Genomic DNA, 22,520 nt, shown 5'->3' on the forward strand with positions numbered 1-22,520 from the left:
CCCAGGGCATGAACCACACCCAAGAAACCGACCCAATTTCAGGCACCTGCTTCCTTGCCTCAGTCTTAAATGCTTAAAATGGCAGAAGACCTTATCATGCTGATCAGGGGAAGGCAAGCTACCCCCTCCAAAAGGAAAAGAGATCAGTCTCTTGTAGTTTTGTCTGAACAAGAGTCAGATGACTCTGATGCATCTGAATATGAAGTCATGCAACCCCTCTCGACTTATGAGGATTCTGATGCAGAGGATTCCATCCCTTCAGCCTTTCCCCACAGAAGATTTTTCCTTTGTGGAAGTCCTTCATACCTTAAGGGAGTATTTCCAATGGGAGAGTCAAGACTACCCTCAGTCTAAAAAGAGACTCAGGGAATTCTTAGATCTTCCACAGCTCAGACCCTTGGCCATCCGTCCAGTCCTGGATGTTGTGGAGGATGTTTTCCTGGAATCCAGCTTGACTCCTGACACCCTCACTCCTTCACCAGTAAAACCAGACAGATACTATAGAGTCCCTGACTCACACAAATTTCTTTTTAAAAATCCTACTGCTGACCCTGAGGTAATTTCTCAAGGGCCTAAAGGGATCAAAGCAACCTCTGCTAAGAATCCCACCCCCTCAGATAGGTATTCCCGAGCATTAAACAGATGGGGTAAAAAAGTATACTCCTCTGCTACTCTTCCTATCAGAGCACTAAATTATCAGTTCCACACGCTAACATTTCGGCAACATACCCTGGAACTCCTCAAACAAACAATGTCTTCCTTTCCTACTTGTGCAGAATCTAAAGAGTTGCAAGAGTTTATGCATTCTGCAAGTCAAGTAACTAAACACACCTCACATTGTGGTTTTGATGCCCTAGAAGCTTCTTGCAGGGCAGCAGTCACTGGATCTGTCATTAGAAGGCATGCATGGCTTTAAGGAACAGTCCCTGCCAGTCCATGTCAAATCTAAATTGTTGCATGCCCCCTTGCACAAAGACAACTTATTTGGCACTAAGGCAGAAGAGGTCTTAAATATGGAAGAAAAATCTAAATCTATGCAGACAGTAAAGGATTTCTTACAGGTCCAGCCACCCAGGTTCAGCAGGCATTGTTCCACCAAGCACTGGTCCTTCCCTGCTCCCACTAAGCCAGTCCAGCCCAGGCCCCTGGGAACTAGGTACCCCAGACAGCAGCCACAGAAAATGTAGAGATCTAGGCAATGGACTACCTCCACTTCAAAACCAGAGAGTTCTAAGCCACCCCCTTACGGTAAGAACTCACAACGACTCACCTTCCCCACCCCCTCCCTCTGCCCACCTTCACTTACCCTAGGAGAAAAATTCTCCTTTCACGAATGCACCTGGGCCACCATTACCAACAACCACTGGGTTCTCATCATAGCATCTCAGGGATACAAATTCTCCTTCCACACCCTTCCAACCCCAAAAGAGTTCCCAGATCTACCTCCAAACCAGTGGACAGTGGCTCAAAAGCAACTCCTTTCCCTGCTTTCTGTGAGGGCAGTAGAGCACCTTCCTGCAGAACAGATAGGCCAAGGATGTTCTTCGTTTTTCACTGTTGCAGTCATTACATTTGGGTTATCTGCTTGCAGGTAGCACTCATTCAGCCTGATTAACAAAGTCTTGGGTCCTGCGTCGGTTGCTGTCCCTTCTTCCATGATGTCAGGTCACCAGGGGTATAAAACATGCAGCAGACGCCATTACATCAGTCTTTCTTGCCATGTGGTGCCCGAAGCAGAAGCAGTTCGCAAGTGCCGGTCAGCCAACTCCTGAGATTTTCGTTTTCGTGTTTCAGAACCGAAGTCTTCAACTAAAGCTAAGTACCCCATGGGGAAACTTTTTCTTGCTCCTTACCGATGTCAGTGAAAGTTAATAATTGCATTACTTGTGGAAAGCAAATGCCTCATAAAGATTTTCATTCATACTGTATTCCTTGCCTAGGCCCTGACCACGACGTGCCTTGCTGTCGGTTTTGTGCTTTATTTAATCAGCGCACTATCCGTCGTCGGTATATTTTCGCCTCTAAATATTTCGGTTCTCCGTTTAATTATCCAGAAATGTTGTCTTGTTAGCCATCCAACTACCTGGATTCCGAAAATACGCAAAGATAAAGACAGAGACAGGCCGCCGAGGTCCAAAACTGCCGATGACGCTTCTCCTAAGCCAGTCGATAGTTCGCTGGTACTCAGTGAGGTGCTTTCGCAGCCCCTGATACCCGCTACTTCTGATTCACAGGCCTCTACTGAGACCCATTCAGAGTCCGGTATGCTGCGAGATGCTTCAACTATGGAACCTGTGGATGTGTCTCTACCTTGGATGGGTCTGGAGCCACTGTGCAGGCACCGGCTTCTGAGGGTGTATTCAGGCCTACGGACTTGCATATTTAACCGACGTCTCCTCCTTTACTTAGGCCTAAATCACGATCCATGCCTAAAAAAAAGACAACAGCCAGGCCACATGCTCAGCCCTCTATGCCTAAAAAACAAATAAGGATGGCTGAAGATCTAATAACTCTGAGGGGTAGCCAACCCTGCCACCCTTCTAAGAGGCCTAGGACTGAAGTTGATTATGATTCTTCTGATCAGGATTCTGCTCCTGATTCTTCTGATCAGGATTCTGCTCCTGATTCTTCCGATCAGGATTCTGCTCCTGATTCTTCTGATCAGGATTCTGCTCCCGATTCTTCTGATCAGGATTCTGCTCCTGGTTCTTCTGATCAGGATTCTGCTCCTGATTCTTCCGATCAGGATTCTGCTCCTGATTCTTCTGATCAGGATTCTGCTCCTGATTCTTCCGATCAGGATTCTGCTCCTGATTCTTCTGATCAGGATTCTGCTCCTGGTTCTTCTGATCAGGATTCTGCTCCTGATTCTTCCGATCAGGATTCTGCTCCTGGTTCTTCCGATCAGGATTCTGCTCCTGGTTCTTCCGATCAGGATTCTGCTCCTGATTCTTCCGATCAGGATTCTGCTCCTGGTTCTTCCGATCAGGATTCTGCTCCTGGTTCTTCCGATCAGGATTCTGCTCCTGATTCTTCTGATCAGGATTCTGCTCCTGATTCTTCTGATCAGGATTCTGCTCCTGATTCTTCTGATCAGGATTCTGCTCCTGATTCTTCTGATCAGGATTCTGCTCCTGATTCTTTTGATCTGGATTTGCCCTTATCTACTTATGAAGATTCTGATGCAGAGGACTCCATTCCCTCTGCTTCCCCTCCTGAGGATTTTTCTTTTGGGGAAACCTTACATACTCTAAGGGAGCATTTGCACTGGGAAAGCCAGGATTTTTCTGTTTCAAAAAAGAGGCTTAGGGATTTCCTTCTCCTACCTCAGCATAGGCCTTTAGCTATTCTTCCTGTACTAGCCATTGTTGTTACTTTTTCGGAATCTAGTTTGGCCCCTGATACCCTGTCTCCTGCTCCCAGAAAACCTGACAGATACTACAGGGACCCCGAGTCCCACAAGTTCCTTTTTAAAAATCCTATTGCAGATCCAGGTACTATTTCACAGGGGCCCGACCGCATTAAGGCTTCTACTGCTAAAAATCCTACCCCTTCTGATAGAGACTCCAGGGCACTGGATAGATGGGGTAAGAAGGCTTGCACTTCTGCAAACCTAGGTCATTAGGGCTTTAAGCTGACAGTTTCATATGTTAAAGTATTAGCAACATGTTGCAAAAAATATAATATTCAAACAAGTGGTGATAGTGAGATATGTTGTTCCTTCAGCAAAACAAATTTCTGATAAATCCAAGCCAAGTAATGCTCAACATAAATTTATTTGTTAAAATAATAGTACGATAAGCGCTTTCACTAACTTATAGCTTCTTCAGATCGCAAACAACAAGCATGGGAGTCATGCGCCTTGTATACCTAATAACATTCGTATTAATCTGTTAATTATTGGTTAATTAACCTGATTACCACAGTAATAACTAGAACTTCAATGATGAATATATAATATTGTATGTTTTACAAAAATGCCTAACCTACCAACATTGCATCTGATAGTAAACAACAGCATAAAATGTATCCCAGACAAAGCATTACAATATGTAATAATCTCATATGCATAAGCTCAATTGATTAAGCTAATCAATAAAAGATATGACAATATGCATTTTATAAGAATAGCTAACCATATCAAGTGGCATTCATGAAAAACACAATCATTAAAAACATATTCATTTAAAAACAACTTTTAAATGGAAGTAGCAGCATGGAATTTATCATGTATTAAAATATTCTCATAGGCATAGAGACAATAAGAATAATAAGAGCAGCCTAGATAATATTTATTATTCTAAACCAATTAATTGAGAATATATATAAATATTATGTGTTTATATTAAATTTCTTAAAAATATATATATATATATATATATATATATATATATATATATATGTATATATATAGTGGAAAATGTTATTCATATTAGTGAAATTCTATATACTGTATATAAAATCTAATAAATATAAATAAATAAATGGATAAATAAAATATATATGTATATATATAAATATAAATACAATTCATCTAAAAACATGTATATATCTGATAAACTATGTATAATAATGTGTGATGTGATGTCAGAGATGTATGTTATGATATATGTGTATAATAATAATGATATGTAAATAGGTATGCCACAATGTATTTGATAATTAATAATGTAGTAAGATGGTTATTATTGGAACTTGGTATGTCTACGTTTCTTTAAGTGAGGTCTAATAGATGCTCTCTCATTTAATCCGTGGCCCTTATCAGCCCTAAGCATAATAATCCATCTACTTTCTCTGTCCTCAGTATGATTCATTATATCTCCTCCTCTTACATTCACATTAATTTTCTCTAGGACTCTAAAACTGAATGTATGTTGAGAGTTTGTTTGCATCACATGCTTAGCTAATGCATTCTGTACATATATGTAAAAGATGGAGTATTACCTACAATCGTTGTTAATAGGTCATCAGCTTGTAGAATATTCCAATTCAAATATAGGAACAAAAAGAATCTTAAGAGATTGTTATGCTATCCATCAGAGAAGAACACACGTTTGAATAATAATTATTATACGAGAGCCTGTGGGCACTGCAATTTTTGTCCCCTGATAGACTCTAGCATAATTTTCATACACCCAGACACAGACAAAGAAATCTATACTCAAGTTAATGCTGATTGTATGACATCAGATGTTATATATCTTGCTGTATGCGAACTATGCTCATGTTTTTATGTTGGAAAAACCAACAGGGTCCTACGCGACAGAATAAGGGAACATTGCTATAATATAAAGAAAGGCAATGTAACATTGCCTCAGAATTCCCAAATTCACCAACTGGGCAGGAGAGGACGCCAGATCCAAATGTAACGTGTACTGCCACCGATAGGGTTCCATCATTTTTTTTTCCTTTATAAAAGGGGTCCTCCAGCTTGCAAAGTTTCGGAACCACTGACAAAGCAAAGTCAGTGGAAAAGAAAAAAAAAATCACAGAATGGTATAATTGTTTTCAGGGCTGGGATCTGAAAGCTACATTGACTATGGAATTTGACTTGAATCCAGATGACTGGATAATGACCCAAGGAATTAGAAACTATGCTTAAGAGAAATTTTGAGGTAACACATTCAGAATAAAGATGTCCCTACACTGTTGGAATAGTTTTTGTCAAACAGTGTACAAAAACAAATATGTTACACCTGTGTTGCCATATTTCTCTAATGTATGTATGTACCAATAAATATTGATCTGAAGTAGGAGATTCATTTGTCTGCAACCTGTGGGTTATGGATCCGATATCGGATCTGAACCGGCATGGTTTTCCAGCTATGGATCCGAGCTCTCAGCTCCTCCCCTCACCCATAATGCCCTGCTCTCCCTACATGACCTCAGATCTAGTTTGCCGCGCTGGTGACCAGATTGGTTTTCTTGAGCTCTACAGCTAAGTGGTTTTTTGAAGTTATTCTAGTGCTAAAATTTAATTTTTTTTGACAGTTTTGTGTGAAACTTTAGGTTTCCCTTTTTGGTAGTTAAACTTGTTTAGTTGTATTAATATTTTATAATTAGTTTCCCTCCCCTCGCTGGTAGCGTAGTGTGTGTTTGGGCCTGTGTGTGTGTCTAGTTTACTTTTACTTTTTTAACATTAGTTTAAGTAATTTCTAGGCTCTTAGGATGTCTGAACAACCTAAGGCTATTTTTTCCAAGTGCTCCGAGTGTGGCCATAAGCTTTCCCCTGCTGATGGCCACACTCGGTGCGTTCGATGCCTGGGGGTTGAACACCTCACTTCTGGATGTTCCATTTGTGCAGGGTTCAACCCCAGGGCATTGAAGGAGCGGAGGTCTAAGCTGGTCCTGGCGGGACTTTTGCCCCCGGACTCTGCTCCGACCTCCGCTCCTTCGGGGGGTACCGTGTCTACGGTTCCCTCCTCTCTGGCTCCCCCTCCTCCTGGGGCTCAACCTCCCTGTAGTGGTTCGGAGGAGAGGGAAGCTAGAAAGAAGGACCAGAGGGAGAAGCACCATAAGCGGCGAGCCGAGACCTCTGTGTCGGCCCCACCTGCCAAGCGGGCTTCTTTTCCGGCCTCCTTGTCTGCTGGTTCTCCCCCTCCTCGGCTCCGGTCACCTGTGTGCTTTTCACCGGGACCTGAGGAGGAGAAGACCCGATCTCCGTCGAGGCTATCCAGGAGGCACTCAAGGCCTACCTCGGTAGCCTCGTCGAGATCGACTTATAGTTTATCGGACGCTGATCTCGACCGGATGATGAGAAGGTTCATCCAGGCCCAGATGCAGATGGGAGTGCTCTTGCCTCCCCCCCCCTCTGGGGGGGAGCTCGACCCCTTTCTTTAAACCTATAGCTCCTTCTCCGACCCGCTATCCGAGTTCGGAGCACTTGGAGCCGAGCAGCTTCGGAGCCGGGGGTGGGTCGGCGCCGATAGTACTCGGTACTTCGGATCCGACCCTGCCCTCGAGTGCTTCGGATCCGACCTCTCTGAGCCTGGATCCGAGCTTCGGATCCGGGGGGGATCAGTGCTCCTTCGGCGCCGTCTGTGTCGGAGCGCACGGTCCCCTCGGATCCGAGTGCTTCGGCGCCGGCTCCGATCCACTCCTCGGATCCCAGGGGGAGCCGATTGTCGGATCCTTTGGTCGAGGGCGGCTCCCTCGGCTTTGATGTAGCGGAGAGGGCCCTGTTGAGGGTTCCCGGACCCCGGCACTTGCTTCGCTCCGTCCGCTCCATCTGCACTGGACCAGGCTTCCACCATCCGGCCTTTGGGACAGCCCGCTCCTTTGCCCCAAGTTGTTCCTTTGGAACAGGTCACTGCTTGCGAGGAGTCCTCTGACAGCCCCCCGGAGGATGCCCCCCCCGCAAGCATACGTGCAAAAGGATTCACATAGACTCCCCCGAGTCTCTCACAGAAGACACGGACTTGGAGGAAGGGGAAGGCTCCCCAAGATCACCCCCTGAGGATGTCTCATTTGGAGACATCATGGAAATGCTTCGCATCGGGGGGGGTGGTCTGCCCCCAAGTCTTCCTCGGACAAGTCCGTGTTCTTGGAGGCATTTGAAGCGGGCCCGTCTACCTCTTGGGTGTCCCCTCCTGCCGACCCCCTGGTGGACCTCATTACCACCAGGGCGTGGAAGGAACCGGACACCGTGGAGCCAATCCCAAAAAGGTCCGACCGTATACTCAGTCCCCCGGCTGACCGTGCCCATTGGAGTAAGGGGCCTCCGGTAGATGCCATGTTGACGGCTGCCACCAAGAGGGAACTTGCTCAGGAGAGTCCCTCAGTCCATCCCGAGCAAGGAGTCTCGGATGATGGACCGCTTGGGAAGCGGATGTTTAGTTCAGCGACCTTCTCAGTAAGGGCTGAACTACCTGGCACATGTGATTAGGATGCAGCGATCTTATAAAAGAATACGCTGCATCCCCCCCCAGAGTCCATGTCGGAGGAGGACAAAGTGTTGCACTCCACCCGTATGGCCACTCTCAGGTCCGTCACTAATACCTCTATGCAGCTACTGTCCCATGCTACGGAAGGTGCCGCTAGAGCCGCAGGGGCAGGCCTAGTTACCAGACGTCAGGCCTGGCTCCGTCATTCCGATTTCACGGAGCCCTTCAAGGCGTCATTTGCGAACGCCCCCTTCGATGGTTCTGCCCTCTTTGGCAAAACTGTTCGTGATACTTTGACCCAGAGCGAAAAGGACGGGAAGACGCTGTCTGCCATCGGAATCCGCTTCTCTGTGCCCCAGAGGCCCTATTCTAGGAACCAAAAGGGCCAGAAGATGTGGTTCCGGAAGTCGCAGCAATCCCAACCTGCTCCGGACAACCAGTCCTTCCGTGGCAGAGGAGGACAGGGAGGACGCCGCCCCAGGGGCAGAGGGGCTCCCAGGAACTTCGGGTCCAGAGAACCCTTCTCTGAACGACCCGCGCAGCAGCCCTGAAGGGTTGCCCGGCTGCTCCACTCTGGAGGCAGTCGGGGGACGTTTTTCGGAGCACCTAGCGGCATGGGAGTCCATAACATCAGAACGCTGGGTCCTCCAGATCATATCCAGAGGATACCGTATTCCATTTCGTCACATGCCAAAATTGAGGTCCCTCCCCGACGTTCCACCCGGTCAGTGGGAGGCCGCTTTGGCAGAAATTGGCCATCTGCTAAAGAAAAGAGCCATCCAGCCCGTCCCCCCAGACCAGATCGGATCAGGGTTCTACTCCAGGTTCTTTTTAGTGCCAAAAAAGACGGGGGATCTAAGACCAATTTTAGACCTTTCACTCTTGAACCTGGCAGTTCCCAAGGAGAAATTCCGAATGGTTACGTTGCAGTCTATTCTCCCCCTTCTGGGAGAAAACCACTGGATGTGCTCCATAGACCTCAAGGATGCGTACTACCATATACTAATGGACAGGCGCCAGGAGGTTTCTCCGCTTCCGGCTGGGAGCCAGTCACTACCAATTCCGGGTCCTTCCCTTTGGTCTCACCACAGCCCCCAGGGTGTTCACCAAAGTATTAGCAGTGGTAGCGGCCCACCTGAGGCTTCAGGGGGTGCAGGTCTTTCCTTACCTGGACGACTGGCTTCTCACCGTCCCAACAAGGCATCTACTATTATTGGCGCGAGACTCCTTTCTCCATCTTGCTCCCCGTCTGGGCATCACAATAAGTACAGAGAAATCCAACCTAGCACCTACGCAGTTCATAGATTTTATAGGTGCCAGGTTAGACACGAGACGATTAAGAGCCTTCCTCACTGCGGACAGAATTCAGAATCTGCAGCTCCAGGTGCGGGCCATTCTCCACTCCAGCTCAGTTCTGGCGGAGTTGGTCCTGAGGGCTCTAGGGTCCATGGCGGCAGCGATAGCGCTTCTTCCCCTCGCCAGGTTCAATATGCGCATCCTTCAATGGACACTCCTAGTTCAGTGGTCGTATCTTGCTCTTCCTATGCATCATCCCATTCCGATCAGCAAGGCTTGCAAGCGGTCCCTCCTGTGGTGGCTACACTCTCCAGATCTCCACGGAGGCCACCCCTTTTGTGCCTCTCCCCCTCTCGCCACGGTGACCACGGACGCCTCCCGCCTCGGGTGGGGGTGGGGCATTTTGCAGGCCGGACGGTCCAAGGCACGTGGAACGATTCAGAGACCTTACTGCATATCAACGTTCTAGAGATGAGAGCAGTGCTCTTAGCGTTGCTAGCACTTCAGGCCTTTCTTCCCTTGGGAACAATTGCGATTCAGTCGGACAACATGTCTGTTGTCTGGTATATCAACAAGCAAGGAGGAACCAGGTCTTACCCTCTTTGTCGAGAAGCCATGAGAGTGTGGGAATGGGCAATCTCCACCAACCGCTTTCTCATAGCAACGCATATTCCGGGTCGGTCCAACATCCTTGCGGACAAACTCAGTCGCACCATTCTCACCCCTTACGAGTGGTCTCTCAATACTCAGGTAGCGGAACGCATCTTCGCACGGTGGGGAACTCCTTGTTGCGATCTTTTTGCGTCTCCCTCAAACACCAAGTGCGACAGTTTTTTCGCTCTAATACCTCCTCCCGGAGGCACCCCAAGAGACGCTCTGGTGCATGCTTGGCCACCCGGTCTTCTTTATGCTTACCCCCCCTTGCCTCTGATGCTCCAAGTTCTTCAGAATGCCTCTCGGTTGGGGTGCAGAATGATTCTCATTGCCCCATTTTGACCTTGACAGATCTGGTTCCCTTTCCTAAGGTCTCACTCAGTGAATCCTCCTTGGATTCTAGATCCCATTCCGGATCTGATATCTCACCCATCCCATCTATCAATCCCGAATCTGGACAACCTGAAGCTGACTGCTTGGCTGCTCCAGTTCCACTCCTGATCAGGACTCCCGGTATTTCGTCCCCAGTTAAGGCCATCCTGGTGGCGGCTCATAAACCATTCACCAGGAAAGTTTACCGCAGCAAGTGGAAACGGTTCTCCTTGTGGGCGGAGCGGCAAGGTCTAAACCCCTTCACAGTTCCCCTTCCTCTGGTGCTTGACTTCTTAACCACTCTTTTTAATGATGGTGCCAGCAGTTCCACGGTCAAAGTACAACTTGCGGCAATTTCTCATTATCATATTGGTCACGACTCCAGTCCTCTGATGTCTGCCAAATTGTGTAAGATTTTCCTGAAAGGTACTTTTCTTCTCAGGCCCCCGGTAAAGCAAGTGGTTCCTCCTTGGGACCTTTCTTTAGTCCTTCAGGCCTTGACCGCTCCCCCCTTCGAACTGGCGGCGACGGTAGATCTGAAATTTTTATCTTTCAAGACGGCCTTTTTAGTAGCCATTACCTCGGCCAAGAGAGTTTCAGAACTTCAAGCCTTATCAGCCAAGCCTCCTTACTTGGTCTTTCATCCGGACCGTGTATACCTCAGGACCAACCCGTCCTTTCTTCCTAAGGTAGCTTCTGAAGCAAATATTAATCAATCCATTAACCTCCCTGTTTTCTTTCCGAAATACCAAAACAAGGGTGAATACAAGCTTCATTCATTAGATGTTCACAGGCAACTTAGATTTTATCTAAACAGGACAGCTGGTCATAGGCAATCCGACCAGTTGTTTATTTCCTTTGCTAAATTTAATTTGGGCAAGCCAATCTCTAAAGTCTCATTATCACGCTGGATTTCGCAGTGCATCTTATTGGCTTATCAAGCTTCTGGAAGGCCCGACCGAGGGAGTACATGCCCATTCAACCCGGTCAGTCTCTACCTCGGTGGCCTTTAAGGCTAGGATTCCTCTGGATGATATTTGTTCAGCAGCCACTTGGGCTTCATCTCATACCTTTATTTCCCACTGCAAGTTGGATATTATATCTAGGGGTAGAGCATCCTTTGGCTCCGCGGTGCTCCGGAATATCCTTCCATGATGGCCGCCCAAGATTCAGGTAGCTGGGGACTCTGTCCCACAGGTTGCAGACAAATGAATCTCCTACTTCAGATTTAGAAGTTATGTACTCACCATAACGTTCCATCTGAGTAGGTGTATTCATTTGTCTGCAACCATCCCGCCCTCCTATCCCCCTGGCCTTTTCAGTTTCCTGCATATTATGTGTTACCCTTTTTAGGGTGTTCATGCTGTTGGCAAACTCGATCTGAGGTCATGTAGGGAGAGCAGGCCATTATGGGTGAGGGGGAGGAGCTGAGAGCTCGGATCCATAGCTGGAAAACCATGCCGGTTCGGATCCGATATCGGATCCATAACCCACAGGTTGCAGACAAATGAATACACTTACTCAGATGGAACGTTATGGTGAGTACATAACTTCTAATTGCATTTTACTTGTTTGCAATGTAAGTGATTTTGTTAATGTATGCATGTGAAGCCTGTCCTCCCTGGCCTCTGCTGAAAACCCATTTTGCATAGCTCTTTCAGACTTTGCAGTCAACAAAAGCAATATAGTAAGGTAAACTATATATGTTTAATAAAATTAATTTCTTCTCTTCAAAACAAGTAATAATTAGAATCTGATATCAGAAAGTAAGCACATGGTCTGAAGTACTGTTTGATAAAAACTCTGTATCAATGACACTTCTCTCCCAGAAGAGACAGTACTGTTATTTTTGTAGTATGTTAGATATATGTTGTAAATAACATGCATATTTAAATAGTGATTAAGGTTTGAATTTAAAGTTTGGAGAGGTTGTTTGTGGAAATGTGTAAACTCTTAAAATAAAATTTGTGCTGTAAAGTTAAGTAATTGCTTTTATATCCGAACATAGTTTTAGAAAGGTCTTTAAAGTAGAAACATTCAAGTAACTGTACAGAGAAAGGAAGAACCTGCACCATGTAAACGTGCCTGAATCGGAGCAGTCTGCAGGAGAAGCAGCAATTGTAGGAGGGGCGCTTCACTAAAATATTAGAGTAGGGAGTGCAAGTGTCATTGTAGACAAATTGTTGCAGAGCAGGGAGTAGCAGTGAAAGGCTGTATTCCATGGGAATGAAGTTACCAAGTATGCAAGACGTACAGCCTGAATCTTTTGCTCTTATCAGTAGAGAATTTTAAGCCGTAATGCGAGTGCTGAGGAGGGGAAACTTGTCAAGAAGAAAAATTTCACTAGTACAGTTAAAGGGAACAGTAAAGGTACCTGCTCAGCGTTGTAAACCTCTCCCTACCAGTGTAAGGAAAAAACATGAAATGGGGACTGCTCTAGGCAGCAGTTTCTGTAAGTAAGGAAGAAGTAAAAGTGAGGAGAAATCCTTTGTAGATGGAAGACAACCTAGAGAAGAAAGAGTTTGAGAAAGTGGTATATGTGTAAAAAAAAGGAGAGAATAGTTTGTGCTGAGTCACTATATCATTGAACAGCGTTCATGCAATGTTCGTGTTGAGCCAAAATACAAGAACAGTAAACAGAAGAAAGATCGCCCTTTGCAACAGGTTCATGATTGAAAGGAACAAGGTAACCAGTAGCTCTAAGGAACGCTGGTATGAGTTACCTTTCCTAACAGAATAGTTAGAGGGACCCTAATGTTTGCATTGGAAGGAGCAAAGGCAGTACCTTCTGCCTCATGGCAGATTGACCATGACAAAACTCCAGAGCTGGCTGACCATATGTCACGTGCTTCCTGCCTTCGTTCCTCTGGAGGAAACCAATTTGGAGAATGATTCCCTTTCAAGCATTTCTTACACAGCCTTGTCTTTGATTCTGGTATTGTGCATGTTTTTCATTGGAGGTTTTAAAGATAAACTTTGAAATGGCACAGAAGGAATATAGCACTTTGAGCATAGGGGAACATGGTGAATAAAATTAATAGCTTAATGTCAGAAACTGATTGAAAAAAGAAAATTGACTTCTGTGTATGTAGTACTGTTATGGTCAATGTGTAAGTCACAGAAACCTGCAATAAAAGAGTTTCTCTTAAGAAACGGGCAGGTATTTCCAGAACTGCGTGTCAAAACAAACCTGATTCAACACCACAGTAAGAACGTTATAGGAGAAAACATTAAATGAAAAACTTAGAATACCAGAATCAAGCAGGCTGTGTAAGAAGCGTTGAAGAGAAGGGATCATTCATCGAATGGGTGTATTCCAGGGAAATGAAGTTAGGAAGTATAGGAATCATTCATGGAATTAGTGCATTCCAGGGGGATGTAGTTAGGAAGTATAGGAATCATTCATGGAATTGGTGCATTCCAGGGGGATGAAGTTAGGAAGTATAGGAATAATTCATGGAATTGGTGCATTCCAGGGGGATGAGAAACATTCAATGAATCGGTGTATTCCAAGGGAATGAAGTTAGGAAATGTGTGACAGTCCTCTAGGGTTATTTTAAAAGCCTGAACAACAGTCAGATTCTGTAATGATTTTAGGAAAGTGAAGAGCATTTGAGAACAATGGACATTGTTTTAGGTATTGGTTTGTAATGGTTTTTATTTTATTTTTTAATTACAGCTGCAAATGCTAGGCTATGACATTAGCTGGGCTGCTTTCAACATTATTGAAGTCATGAGTGCATCAAAATTTACATTTAAGGTAAGTATGTTGTACTTTTCAATACCAAGTTTAGAATTCATATTCTGTTTTAGATCTGGTTGCGCTGAACACACCCTGATTTGGAAAGTGGTTTTAACTGTATTGCTGCAGAAATCTATGCTGAGATTAACAAAGGGTCCCTTGTTGTTCTAGAGTTTAACTGCAGACTTTTCATATGAGTGAATTACGACATACTACCAATGATGTTTGTCTATTTTAACAGACTTTGTGTTCTCTTTAAAAAAAATGAAGAGGGTCAGATTGTGACACTGAAATACAAACAGGAGATGATACTGAATGATTTTTGCATAATAATGCCTTTTGACCTTTTTTAGTGGGACAGTTTTGGTGCCAAGGTCACAGGCCTGATATAACATTGTGTGAATGGAGCAGTTGACATTCAGACAAGAAATCTGTGGTGTTAAGTTTAATGTTTGGTCACTTCCTATACACTGCCGTGTCTGTTTGAAGGGAAGTTCTTGCATGGGGCCTTCTTAATGCTTTATCATCTAATGCAGATATCGTTTAGAGCCTTAGCAACTTTTTGGAGAGAGTGCGTGTGCGTGTGTGCGTGTGTGCGTGTGTGCGTGTGTGCGTGTGTGCGTGTGTGTGTGTGCGTGTGCGTGTGTGCGTGTGTGCGTGTGTGCGTGTGTGCGTGTGTGCGTGTGTGAGTGTGTGTGTGCGCGCTTGTGTGTGCGTGTTTGTGTATTTGCCTGTGAGAGATGGATGTATGTGATCTTGGGAGCTGGTGATTTGGGGCTGGACTAAGCTAGAACTGTTTTGGACTATTAACTCGGAAAGGTTTGGGATCAACAGCAGTTTCTTTCCATGGCAGGTTTTTTTTTAATTTTTTTTTGTTAAGAGATGCTCTGCTGCACTCTTGAAGAGAAATTGTTAGGAATAATCCTGAATACAGTGAAATCTGTTTCTTACAGGAAGAGAAATGCTGCCACACTATGTCAAGAGTGCAGGAGCTTACTTGGCAAGATATATACCATTCCAGAGTTAAAGGAGTTGTGTATGGGTATCTGATGAACTCCAGTTTGACATTATGAATCTCACATGGGTTGATGATTTTTATGAATCCATGACAGAACATCAACAAAATGAGACACTAAAAAGAAAAAAATGTGCATCATTAAACATCCTTGTTCACCAAACACAAACTCAGCATTATTTATTTGTTTATGCAGTGAGGCAATCACTTCTGGACTTTTAAATTTACTGTCTGTATTATTTTATTTATTTTTATTTTATTTGCATTTGTTTAACCAGGATAGTCCATTGGGCCCGAACAACCCGTTTTCAATGAAGTCCTGGGGAGAAAAGCTCCACATAAGATTACATGAAGATGAAGATATACATATGCATTACATGAGGTTAAACATTGTACAGATAATGTAATTAAACGTGTAGAGGGCTAAAAATACAGGGTATACAAGCAACAATATATTTATAATTTTTTTTTTTTTTTTTTTGAGGAGAGTTAACTAGTATGCAGGTAGGCAAAGAATAAAGCGACCTGGAATTTTGAGTGATGAAGAGAAGAAGTAGTAGAAGTAGTAGTGTAAAGAGTAGGTTAAGAGGGGTGAGAGCAGGAGCGCTCCCATGTGGAGGTTAGGTTTGTAAAGAGTAGGTTAAGAGGGGTGAGAGCAGGAGCACTCCCGTGTGGAGGTTAGGTGGGAGTGGAGGGACGTTTTAAAGGATAGAAGTTGTAGTGTAAAGGGTAGGTTAAGAGGGGTGAGAGCAGGAGCGCTCCCATGTGGAGGTTAGGTTTGTAAAGAGTAGGTTAAGAGGGGTGACAGCAGGGGCGCTCCCATGTGGAGGTTAGGTGGGAGTGGAGGGACGTTTTAAAGGATAGAAGTAGTAGTGTAAAGAGTAAGTTAAGAGGGGCGAGAGCAGGAGCGCTCCCATGTGGAGGTTAGGTTTGTAACGAGTAGGTTAAGAGGGGTGAGAGCAGGAGCGCTCCCATGTGGAGGTTAGGTGGGAGTGGAGGACGTTTTAAAGGATAGAAGTAGTAGTGTAAAGAGTAGGTTAAGAGGGGTGAGAGCAGGAGCTCCCCATGTGGAGGTAGGTGGGAGTGGAGGCTTTAAAGGATAGAAGTAGTAGTGTAGCAGTAGGTTAAGAGGGGTGAGAGCAGGAGCTCTCCCATGTGGAGGTTAGGTGGGAGTTAAGAAGAAGGGAGTTGTGGAAAGGTTAGGTAGAGGTAAGAAAAGGTGAGAAGGCCCATGTGGGTAGGGGGTTTGGGAAAAGTAGGGAAAAATAGGAAGAGGAGGGAGGTTTGGAGGGGGGGGAAGGGGAGGGTTTAAAGGGGGGAAAAAGGGGAAGGTGGTTTGAGGGGGGAGGGGAAAGGGGAGTTAAGGGAGGTTTGGATGGGAAAATGGAAAAGGTAAGGGAGAGAGGAAGGAGGTGGTGGGATGGAGGGGTGGGGTAGGGAAAGGTTTTTGGGGGAGGGGAGAGCGCCCCATGTGGAGGGTTTTAAAAAAATGGGAAGAGGGTTTAAATAATTTAGTTTAAATGGGGAGTGGTTTGGTGGGGGAACAAAGGGGTAGTGAGGGGGGGTGGGGGGGGGGGTTTTAAAAATTGGGCATTTGGGGACGCCCCCAAAGGGGGGGAAAGTTTTTATTATTTTAAAAAATAAATTTAAAAGGCACCAGGGGAATTTGTTTTTTTTTGAGCTGGGGAACCTGGTAAAAAAAATTTTTTAATAGGGTTTGCAGTTTGATTAAAAAGGAAAATTCCCTGGGATTGGGTTTTTTATGGGCAATGAATTAAACAGAAAGGGGGGCAAAAAAAGATTTTTGGGGCAGTATTTTCCGGGAATTTTCAAAAAACAAACCCCCCTTTTTTATTCAAACGGGGCGGTTTTTGGAGAAACTTTTTAAAAAAAAACTTGAATACCAAAACCCCCCAAGCGGGCTTGTAAGGCTGAAGAAAGGGATAAAACAATTTTTGATTCCAAAATGTTGGGAAGTTAAGGAAATTCTGGAATTTACCCCCCCTTTCCCTGTAGTTAAAAGGTTTGGGGTTTTTTTCTTTTGGAATTTTTGCATTTGGGGGTTGGGTTTTTGGTTTTTTTTGGGGTTTGCCTTTCCGGGGGTCTTCTGAATCGGGGAAAAGGGAAAAGTTAGGAAATGACGCCCTAGGGTTTTTTTAAAACCCTAAACCCAGTCAGTTTCGTTAAGATTTTTGAAATTGGGCCCTTTTGGGGAAAAAGGAAAAATTTTTTTAAGGTAAATTGGTTTTAAAATTTTTATTTTAAAAATTTTTTTAAAGGCAAAGTGGGTATGAAAAAATTAGCTCCCTTTAAATTAGGGGGGAAGGGGGCAAGGATAAAATTTAAAAATTTAAAGGGTAAAGAGGATTTTCCCAAATTTTTGGGGGTTATTTGTTTTTTGGTTTGGGGGTGAAAAACCACCCGGGGATTTGGGGGGAAAGGGGGGTTTTAAAAATAAAATTGTGAAAAATTGGGGTGAGAAAAAGGGCCCCGGGGGGGTTTGGGGGATTTTAAAAATGAAGATTTTAAAGAGTAATTAAATAAAAAGATGTTTGGTTAAATTTTAAAAGGGTTTTGGTTTTTTAAAGAGGGTTTAAGTTTGACAAAAATCCCAGGGAGGTTAAATGGTTTAAAAAAATTTGCCGATTTTTAAAGTGGGACGGGGTTTTGGGGAAGGTAAGGGGGGTTTTGGATAAAATTGTGAAAGGAGGGGAAAAATTTAGACAAAAAATTTGGGTTTTTTAAAAATGGTTTGGGAAAACCCCCCTTATAAAACGTTTTAAAGGGAATTTCTTAAAAGGGGTTTTAAGCCCCCATTAATTTGAAATATTTGAGAGCAATTTTTGGGGAGGGGGTGGGAAAATTTTAAAAGGGTGAAGTATGTGGGGAAAAAAGGGGGTGCGGACTCCCTGGGGTTAGGTGAGTGGAACCCTTTGGATGGGGTAAAAGTGTCTTAAAGGTGAGGCCAAGTTTGTTTTGGTTTGTTTTTTGGTTAAGATGGAGAGGCCCTATAGGGGGGATGGGGGAACTTTTTGGATAAAAAAGGGGAAAGGGAAAACGGGAGTTTCCCATGGGAGGTTTTAAATTTGGGTTTAAAGGATGGTTGTATTAAAAATAGGAAATAACGGAATTTGGGGGAAATCTGTTTTTAAAAGAGAAAAGGGGGTGCCCCCCCATTTTGGGATTTTCCCCAGGGGGTTAAAATGGGAAAAGGGATATTTTTTAAAAAAGTTAAAAGGGAAAGGTGTAGGGACTGGAAATGAACCCATTTACTTAGGGAACCAAAGGGGTTGAATTTTTTTAAAAATGAAACCCCTTTAAGGAAATTTAAATGAGAAAAGGGATGTGTTTATTAAAACCTTTTAAAAAAAATAGATTAAAAATTTTTTTTTTTTAAAATGCGGGTGGGCAATACTTTTGGATAAATTATGTTTGTAATAATTTTTAAAATTTAAAATTTTAAATTTTAAAATTTGGGGAAAAAATTTGGGGGTTTAAAACCAAAGGGAAGGGGGCCCCATTTCCCGGAAGCTTTAAAAGGGGGTTGAGCCCCCCGGGAGGGGGGGAGAAAAAAAACCCATAAGAAAACAGGGAGGTTAAACACCCCCAGAAAAATTCAATTCCCCTAAAAGGGCTAAAAAAAAGGTAAATTTTTTTTGAGGAAAATTAACTAAACAAAAACCAAAAATGGGAAAGAAAATTAGAATGGGGGTAGGTAAAGGGAAAATTAAGAAAAAAAAGGGGGCCCCATGGAATTAGGAAAATGGCCCAAATTTTACATAAGGGGGAAGTTTGGAGGAAAAAAAGGGAAAAGCAAACCCCATGTGTTTTGTAAAAGGGGGATTAAGAAAAGCCCATTTTAAAAATTTAAGGAAAAATAAAAGGGGGTAGAAAATAAAAAAAAGAATTAAAAAGGGTAAAAGGAAGGCAGGAGCCCCCAGGGTTTGGGTTTTGGCCCCAAAAAAATAAAAGGGGGCCCCAGGATTAAAGGAAAGGAAAAAAGGAAAAAAAAGTGGGGGTGAAAAAAAATTTAAAAAAGGAAAAAGAAACCCCATGTGGAAAGGTTTTTTGGGATAAAAGGATTTTTTTAAAGGGGGGTAAAAACGGGAAAAGCCCCATGTGGGAGGCCCAAAAAGGGAAAAAAAAAGAAAAAGTAGTGGTAAAAAAAGGTAAAGTTAAAAAAACCAGGGGGCAGGAGGGGGGTTTGAAAGTGGGTTTAAAAAAGGAAAAAAAAGGTTTTCTCCCCTTTGGGTAAAAGGAAAAAGGCCCCCTAAAATTTTTTACTTTTAAAGAGTATTAAAAATGAGACCCCCATGTGGGGGAGTGGAGGGACGAAAGGATAAAGTAGTGTAAAAGGGGAAATGAGAGCAAGCCCCAGGGGAATAGGGAAAATTTTTAAAAGGATAAATAGAAATAAAAATTTTAAAGGGGTGAGAGCAGGACCCCCATGTGGGGGGGCCTTTAATTTGTAAAAGTAGGTTAAGATGGGGCAGGAGCCCCCATGTAGGTTGGGTTTTGGACGTTAAAGGATAGGGGGGTTATTTTAAAAGAGTGGGTTAAATGAGAGCGGGCCCCCCATGTGGATTATATAGGTTTTGTCATAGGAAAATATGGGTTAAAAATGAAAACAGGAGCCCCCATTTTATAAACCTTTAAAAGGGAAAGAAGTAATGTAAAATTTAAGATGAGAGCAGGGGGCCCCATGTGGTTGGGGAAGGGATTTTAAAGGATAAAGAGTGTAAGAGGTTTAAATAAACAGGGGGCCCCATTGGAGGAAAAAGGTGGAGGGACTTTTTTTTGAAAGAGTATTTTTTTGGAGCGGGACCCCGGGGATTAAGGGCATTTTCTTACCAATTGCTGCAGTCCCATTTGGGTAGCCCGGCCCGGTCAAAAAGAAAGGCCGCAAAAATTAGACTGACATGGGACGCCGGGGAAAAAATGCGCATGCCCGGCGCCATTTCCTCAGCCCGCATGGTCCAAAGCGGGCAGAAGTCCCCTTGGCCGAAACTTGGAGTTTCAGCCCCAGTAAATTTACCCGGGGGAATTTTTTTTCCCAGTGGTTTCCCGGATGTCAGAAAAGTGAATAACTGTAAAAAATAGATTTTATCATACTTTGTGTATTCCTTGTTTAGGGCCTGAGCACGACGGGGGCCTTGTGCTAGATTCAAAAACCCCTATTAAAGAAGGTTAGATTGTGCCAGGTTATTTTGGGAAGGGGTGCAATTATAATATGCCGCCGGATGCCCCGGCCCGTTTCCCAAGAAGCGCAAGGAAAAAGCGGGTTAAAGGGGAACCCGCCGACGGGTTCTTTAGAGGTGTCGGTGGAGCCGGTGGTTCCCCCGGGAGGTTTTTTGGAGTCCCAGGGGAGATTTTGTTATTGCAGGATGTGGCCTCTCAGGAGGCAGGTCAGGCTGAAGGGGCTTCTCAGGTTACTGTACTCCCTCCCTTCCTAGGGTGGTTAGGCCTCTCCTTCTGTTTCCAAGGCTTCCCCCAGAGGCAGGCCAGGTTTAGCTTCAGTTGGTGTCTCCCCTAGTTCTTCAGGATCTGTGCCCAAGAAGCATATGCTTAAAATGGCAGAAGATTTGATTACTTTGATTAGAGGTTCTTTGCCCCCTCCTGATAAGAGGCCTTGGGTGGAACCTGATTTGGGGGAGTTTTGAGCAGGCTTCGGATGTTTCAGAGTCTTCGGCTGAAGACTTGCAGGAGTATTCTCCTTATTCTGATTCTGATGTGGATGATTCTACTCCTTCTGCTTCTCCTCCTGAGGATTTTTTTTTTTCAGAGACTCTTCATTCCATGAGGGAGCATTTTAAGTGGGAAGGTCAGGACTTCTCTGATTCCAGGAAAAGGCTTAGGGAAATTTTTTGTTTTACCCCAGCATAGGCCTTTGGCTATACCTCCTGTTCTGGATGTTGTGGAAGATGTGTTTGCAGAGGCTTCTCTTAATCCTGATTCTTTGCCTCCTGCTCCTGTTAAACCGGATAGGTATTACAGGGTGCCTGAAGCTCATAAGTATCTTTTTAAGAGTCCTAGGGCAGACCCAGAAACTGTTAGTCAGGGGCCAAAGGGGTGTTAAGGCTTCTTTTTTAAAAATGGGTTCCTCCAGATAAAGAGGCCAGGGCTTTGGATAGATGGGGAAAGAAAGTCTATACTTCTTCCATTTAGCTATGAGGGCTTTGAATTGCCAGTTTCACATGTTGAAATATCAAAACTATCTCCTTTCCTTGAAGTCAAAGGGAATGCTCGGAAGGTATTGAGTGTAAAGAGTTACAAGATTTAGTCATGTTTCTGAACAGGTGGGTAAGCATTCTTTGCAATGTGGTTTAGATGCTGTACAGGCGTGGTGTAGGGTGGCTGCCACGGGGTGAGTTCTTCGCTGGTAGGCCAGGCTTAGGGAACAGAATTTATCTGACCATGTTAAGACAAGGATTTTAGATGCTCCTTTACAATCTGATGTGTTGTTTGGTTCACCTGTTGAGGCAGTTTTAAAGAAAATGGAAGACAAGGCTAAGTCTATGCAGACTGTTAAAGATTTTTGCAGGTTCAGCCTCCAAGTTTAGTAGAAATTGGCCTACTAAGGGGTGGACGATCCTTCTTATGATTCCCAGTCTAGGGGTGGGTCTAGAGGGGGTAGGGGCAGAGCTCAGGCCTCTTTCAGGCCTAGAAGAGGGATTCCACCTCCACAGTCTTCGGTGAGGGCAGGGGCCCTTTTAAACAGACCCAATGACCTCCCTTTTTTCAGCTGCCAGAGCCTTCGCCTGGCAGCACCTTTGGGAGGAAGGTTGGCACTTTTCAAAGAAAATTGGAGTTTAATTACCCAAGACAGATGGGTATTGGATATCATACACCAAGGTTACAGGTTTTATTTCCATACCTTGCCTCCTTTCAAAGGCATGCCAGACGTTCCTCCTCACCAAAGAATTGACGCTCAAAAACAAATTTCTCTTTTCTCCAAATAGGGGCCATAAAACCGGTCCCTCTGCCAGAAGTGGGCCTAGGATTTTATTTTTGTTCCTAGTACCAAAGAAGGGGAACACGTGGAGACCAATTTTGGATTTATCTATCCTCAACACTTATCTGGACATTCCCAAGTTCAAAATGTTGACGTTACAACAGCTTTTACCCCTGCTGGGCAAAGATCACTGGATGGTTACTTTGGTTCTCAAGGAGGCTTACCTTCATGTTCCTATCAGGCTAAGTTGCAGGAAGTATCTTTTGGGCTGGGACTTCTCATTATCAGTTCTCTGCATTGCCCTTTGGCTTATCTACTGCCCAGAGTGTTCAAAAAGGGTTCTGGCTCCAGTGATAGCTTTCTTCAGGCTAAGAGGAATACAGATCTATCCTTATTTGGACGATTGCCTGATTCTGGCTCAAGGAAAGGAAAACTTCTTCATCATTTGGAATGGGTGATAGCAGTGCTAAGATGCCGGGGGTATTCTGTGAACGAAATAAAGTCCAGTCTAGTACCCTCTCAGGACATGTGCTTTCTGGGTGTGGGACTGAATACAGCATCCCAGAGGGCCCTTTTTTAACCCCGGACAAACAAAAGAATCTTTCT

General features: G+C 44.4%; 1 protein-coding gene across 1 annotated transcript in view; it reads left to right on the plus strand.

Annotated features, from left to right (window-relative positions):
* The window catches only part of AP3D1 (adaptor related protein complex 3 subunit delta 1), a 3,080,434-nt gene that overhangs the window by 250,808 nt on the left and 2,807,106 nt on the right, over positions 1-22,520 (plus strand). The window contains exon 3 of the mRNA XM_044055492.1: positions 13,885-13,965. Within this exon, the coding sequence (XP_043911427.1) occupies positions 13,885-13,965 (81 nt within the window). The remainder of the gene's footprint in view (positions 1-13,884; positions 13,966-22,520) is intronic.

Source organism: Protopterus annectens, chromosome 13.part0 (assembly GCF_019279795.1).
Source record: "Protopterus annectens isolate FY-2018-M chromosome 13.part0, PAN1.0, whole genome shotgun sequence".
Taxonomy (NCBI): domain Eukaryota; kingdom Metazoa; phylum Chordata; order Ceratodontiformes; family Protopteridae; genus Protopterus; species Protopterus annectens.